Source organism: Fukomys damarensis, unplaced genomic scaffold, assembly GCF_012274545.1.
Source record: "Fukomys damarensis isolate Sample0158 unplaced genomic scaffold, DMR_v1.0_HiC HiC_scaffold_17024, whole genome shotgun sequence".
In the NCBI taxonomy this organism is placed as follows: domain Eukaryota; kingdom Metazoa; phylum Chordata; class Mammalia; order Rodentia; family Bathyergidae; genus Fukomys; species Fukomys damarensis.
This window is the reverse complement of record NW_022917936.1, coordinates 3,284-9,208: the sequence shown is the minus strand read 5'-3', so window position 1 is coordinate 9,208 and position 5,925 is coordinate 3,284. Positions and strand designations below refer to the sequence as shown.

The 5,925-nt window shown below is 39.0% G+C and overlaps 1 protein-coding gene across 1 annotated transcript in view; it reads right to left on the bottom strand.

The window, feature by feature from the left end:
- LOC104852764 (olfactory receptor 5L1-like) overlaps window positions 1–4,059 on the bottom strand; it is a gene marked incomplete at its 3' end in the record, with an annotated part of 5,268 nt that extends 1,209 nt beyond the window's left edge. The window contains 2 exon segments of the mRNA XM_010610542.1: window positions 3,134–3,517; window positions 3,520–4,059. Of these exon segments, the coding sequence (XP_010608844.1) occupies window positions 3,134–3,517; window positions 3,520–4,059 (924 nt within the window).
- Window positions 4,060–5,925: the final 1,866 nt, after the last annotated feature.

Genomic DNA, 5,925 nt, shown 5'->3' with positions numbered 1-5,925 from the left:
CACTTGTCACTTGTGCTGAAGACAAGAGTCTTGTTTCTTCAGTGCTAGGAGGAGAGCAGTTGGATTAGAACCAGTCCATTAGGGTGTCTCGTGTTACAAACAACACCCAGTAATTCTGTGCACAGAGCTATGCTGTCTGCTGTTCACACAGTAATGCTCTCCCCCTCCAGTGTAGCATAACCTTTATCTAATTCACTTTTACACACCAATTTCTACAAAATTCGAGAATTTTTATTATCCTTTCCATCTCCATTTACATTTATTCTGAGTATAGTTTGTGGTCTTTAGGCCCATAAATTTATATTTATATATATAATATATAAATATATATTTATATTTTTGCACTTGGAGGGTCAAACTCAGGGCCTTGTGCTTGCTAGGCAGACACTGTGCCGCTGAGCTGCATCCTGTGTGTGCATATATTACACTGCCATTAAAACAGTCCTTTCAAAATTCAGCTTATATTTGCATATTAGTTTGAATAAATTACTTTCTACTGGAGATTCTTCACATAGTTGAGTGAAAAGAAGATAAAGTGGACCATGTGACTATAACAATTCTCCCCCAAATGATACATTAATTAGCTATAAACTAAATGTAAGCACGTAAGTGAATTCTTTAATGACCACCTTGCTCTCCAGTTTGTAAATCTGAATGATTCTGAATCACTTATATGGTCATAATGAGGCTCCTATAAAAAGAAACCCAGCGCCTTCTCTACGAGGCTTAGTATTCCTCACATTCTCACAAGTTTCATATCCATGAATATTATATACCTATTATCTACCTATATTTTGAATCTGTCCATTTATAAAATATTTCCGATTTTTGGATTATCATATTCATACATAAAAAGAGTGTTCAGGTGCGAGATCTGCCATGAATTCTTCTCTGACTGCTTCAGATCAAATTCATTATTTTCCGATAGTCAGGATTTCTCTGATTATGTAATTGCTGCTCTGCCCACAGTGGGACCTAGTGGTCCCTTTATGCGTTTGCCTGGCTTCTTCTCCAACCACAGTGTAGGTCTCAGGTGGCCTGCTTCCTCCTTTGAAGTTTCTGTATTTCCGTGTCTACTCAAGAGTGGATGTGTACATGTGCGAAAAATTATTGAGCAGAACGCTTAACTCTGTTTCCTAAAATATTTGCTCTACTGCTGCTCTTGTTGATGTGAAAAGCAAACTTGCATCCACGGACAAAGTTTCATTGCTACAGCCAGGCCGATCACAAGTCAAAGCAGCCGGTCTTCTAGGTTCTGTTTATTCTATTTGAACCTCGTCCTTTGGTCTGATCATCAAATAGTCATGAATTCAAAATCCTGGGTGACATCTAAAAGTTCAGCATAGATGGGTAATAATATAGGCTCGGTTGCTATTCTTCTTTCCTGACAGAATTTAAGATATTTGAAAACCGAAAATATTTCATTTATTGTAGGGAATAGTTTCATTTGTTAACCTTTTTGCACATACAGATTAGAATTAATAAGGAAGATGTCATTGTGTCCTCATTTAATTACAGAAAGGTAGTTATTTATGTATTTATTCTTGCAAGAAGAGAACAAAGTTAGTTATTTTTGAGAACATGAATGTCAATGGTCCAATTGTGGGGGCGCATACTGTCATCCCAGCACTTGGGAGGCTGAGGCAGGAGAGTGACTGTGAGTTCAAGGCCAACTTAGGCTACACAGTGAATTGAGGGCCAGCCTGGTCTATATAGTAAGATCCTATCACAAAAATAAATACATAAAAAATTAAAATGTCAGTGAGAAGATGTCAAAATTTAATTTCAAAAAATGCCATGAAGTTAGCAGAATTAGACAGTGTTATAACATGAAACAGAAATTACTTAAAATACAAGACAAATTTTTAAAATCTGGGTCAAAACTTCAATCCTAGATTTGAAGAAGTTGAGGCTACTGCTATACTATAAATGCAAGGATAAATGCTTCATTTAAACAAGTGATTGCAAATGTAGACATTGACAAAAATAATGGTGAAATTACAAAGCAAGTGTGGAAGGCAGGTATGAGTCAGGACAGAAGAAAGAGATGGGTCTCAGGTAAACAGAAAAAGTGTGAGAGAGGATTATTTAATGAAGAACAAAAACATATGCAAAAATAAAACCATACATTTTCCTTTTATAAATCCAATAATAAATTACAATAAATCTTTCTTTTCAGTGCATTACAAATGTGGCATGAGGATAAGAGGCTACAGATAAATACAAGAAGGGCCGGTTCTCATAAGACAGTTAATGAGATGCTGAATAATGATGAAGAGAGACAGAGAGACGAAGGATGAGTTGCATGTTAGGAGTTATTCCAAGGTCTTTGTACATTCCATACAATCAATTTTTTCCTGAAATTCTTTTGAAATGATAGCAATTATTTTTGCCATTTTTTCAGCCAAGGTACTAGGAGACCTTTCAATCACTCTGTCTATCGCAACACGGACTAAGACGGTAAGAGAAACGAGAGAAAAGCAGTTGACAGTGTTGATGCACATGCAGTGGCTGCATTTTGTGCAGAAGCTTTCTGGCAAGGGAGTGTTCTGCACTGCAAAGCACCAGGAATTCATTTGGGAATTATTTAGAGTATCGAAAGCTGTGTGTCTCTTGTGAGTTCTTCATTCAGCTGATGAAAGTTTACATGGCATTTAAAATCTGAGACTTAAAAGTGCTGTTATTCTGAATTTAAAATTTGACTGGTTGAAGAAAAAGTAGACTATGGACTTTGAAAATACTTATTTCTACCTTTGTACATTGAAAACACATAAGGAGAACTTAAAAAGGGTCACTCATAACTACACAAACTTTAGGGTTCCCTCCAGCTGGTCAGCCTACCTTTCCGTCCTCATACTGTCTTCACGCTGTAACGCTGAGTTCTTCTAATTTTATATTTTCTAAACACAAGGAAAAAAATGGAAGCAAAGCATTTACACACAGGGAGAGGAAGGAGCTTGAGGGACGGACAGAATGGGAAAAAAAGAGGCAGGATGTACACTGTCTGGGTGCAAATTCCCTGCAAAAAGTGCCGTCATTATGCATGCCTAAAATGTCCCAGTGCACATCTTATATAAAATAATAAATAGAGGATGGGATGGAGAAATACAATCTACATTTTCTAGAAAAACATTTTGTTGCTAAGAACTTTTTGGAGAGCTTCTTTCACGTCCTTGTTCCTCAGGCTGTAGATCAGAGGATTCAGCATGGGAATCACAACAGTGTAGAAGACGGTGGTCACCTTGTCAACATCCAGATTTTCATCGGAAGTGGGCTGACAGTAGATGGAGAGGATTGTTCCATGGAAGACAGTGATGGCCGTGAGGTGGGAGGCACAGGTGGAAAATGCTTTGCGCCTTCCCTCAGCCGAGTGCATCCTCAGGATGGAGATGAGAATGAAGGAGTAGGAGGTGAGGATGATCACTATGGTAAAAACCTCATTGAAATTTACCACAGTGAACAGCAGAAGCTCATTCACAGTCACATCGGAGCAAGCAAGAGTTAGGAGAGGGGGCAGAGGTCACAGAAGAAGTGGTTGATCACATTGGATTTATAGAATGGGATCCCAAAGGCTAAGCACAGGTGAATCAGAGCACACACAGAAGCATAGAGGTAGCAGCAAGTAACCAGCACCACACAGGGCTTCTGGGACATGATGACTGTGTACAGCAGAGGGTGACAGATGGCCACAAAGTGGTCATAGGCCATCACGGCCAGTAAGAAGACATCAGAGATTGCATATGCACAAAATAAATAAAACTGCACCATGCATCCCAGAGAAGAAATGCTATGGTCGTTGCTTAAGACACTGGAGAGCATCTTTGGCACGATGACTGAGGAGTAGCAGAAATCTACGAAGGACAGGTGGCTGAGGAAGAAGTACATGGGGGTGTGGGGTCGGGGACTGACCTGGATCAGTGCCGTCATGCCCAGGTTGGCCAATATGGTGACCAAATAGATGAGAAGGAACAGGAGAGAGAGGAAGAGTCTCAACTCAGGGATATCAGAGAGGCCCAGGAGGATGAACTCAGTGACCACGGTGCAGTTTGCTGCCACCATTTTTATTCAAGTCAGCAAAATCCAGTGAGAAACGCTTTGTTGCTTCTATGAAGAAAAAACAGCAAAAAAAAAAAAAATGAAAGTAAGAAAGAAGAAAACAGGCTTATTTTAAATTCAGGAAAAAATAAAATCAATTTCAAACATATATAGGCATCGACTGCATCAGAAGCACAATTGGTAGATTTTGTAAGATGGCCAAACTTTGTCAGACTAACTCAAACATGCCAGTGGGTCCTACTGGAGAAAATTAACTCACGCATCAGCAATACCCTTAAATGAGTCCCATTCATTGACCTCGAAGGAGGTAGCTAATGAATTAGGAGACATGGTGGGCTTTGGCAACACATAATGAGTCCTTGAATGGTACATGGAATTTAATTTCTAGTCATTAAAAATGTTACTTGGTCATAACCAAAGAGTGTGCCAGCCGTGTGACTACAAATAATACTTCCTATGTTGCTGCTGTTGCTCTAGCATTTTTTGGAGGATAGATTGGCAGCACACCATTCTCTACAATGCCATTAATGGGGACTGTGAAAAATTTCTTTGAATTTATGGACTCATGAAGACTCTGTGTTTGTAATTATTCATAACAGGAAAAGAGGATGTAAACCTACACTGACATCTGTAATTGTTTTCATCCATCAACTCAACATATTTATTTGATGCACTTTAACGGAAATTAAAAAGACCTACAAGGATGGAGGAATAGGAACATTTGTATGCAGTTGGGAAAATGAATTAAGCAACAGGTGTTCAGAGTCTTAATACCATAACAATATAAATTATTTTTACTTGGAGATTTTTATTAGTAATACAGCACGATGACTCTGAGTGCATTCTGTAAATATGAAGACCTGTGTTCAGGGATTTAGTATTGATTCTGATTATCACAGTAGAACAATCTCAGTTAAATGTGGAAGAATTCTTAACCCATGCTTCATCCTACTTAGGGTAGAATATCGCATTCAGGTGATGATCTCGAAATGATTATTTTGCAAAAAGGATACAAGTAGGACAGAGGGTGGTACAGGAAGTTGTAAATGAGAAAGGGTATGAAGATGTGGGAAGACATAAATATATTAAATGTCAGCAACTTGATTTAGCTACAGTCCTGACCCAGAGATACTTTCTCCATATTTTATGAAAGTGATAATTCACATGGTTCTACGATCTGCCAAAGACAGATCTGATAACCCAGGAAAATAAACTGTGTCCCGATGGTACAGTTCCCCTCCAGTACTTCCAGCACCCCTCAGGTTAGCCAAAACAATTGAAAATTTATGTACTGCACATAAATAGAGAACACCATCCAGGCATTTCTTCTAAAGAAGAGAACCAATAGAAACTAGAGATGCCAGAGCACCAGCGTACACATTGCTACTCCCAGCAAATGGGAGGTTGAAGTGGGTGCTGAGAGTTTGTGCCAACCTTCCCTAGAGAGGAAGATCAAAAGTGGTCTACTATGTGGTGAGACCCTGTCTCAGAACAAAGCAAAATGAAAATTCACAACTTTAACTCTTGCCCTCCTTCTGTGCTGCAGGAAGCGAAGACACATGACCTGATTAACACTCTGCAAGGAAGCCTGAGTGAAGACCATGTGCACCAGAAACACGGCCTGGGGTTTTCCCCATATCCGTAACTACTTAAAGAAAAGGAAAGCTTTATTTACAGCTATAATTTTTCACACCCCTAATGGTATAATTGACAATGTGTATTGGGAAGAAAGGGACTAAAGGTGTAGGGGAAGTGGGAAGGGTAGGGGAAAGGAAAAAAGGCAAAAGAAAAAAAATATGAGAAAATGAAAAATGGAAATAAAGATTTTGTTACTAGGAAAGGGAAGAGGGGGTGAAGGGAGGGAAGGGG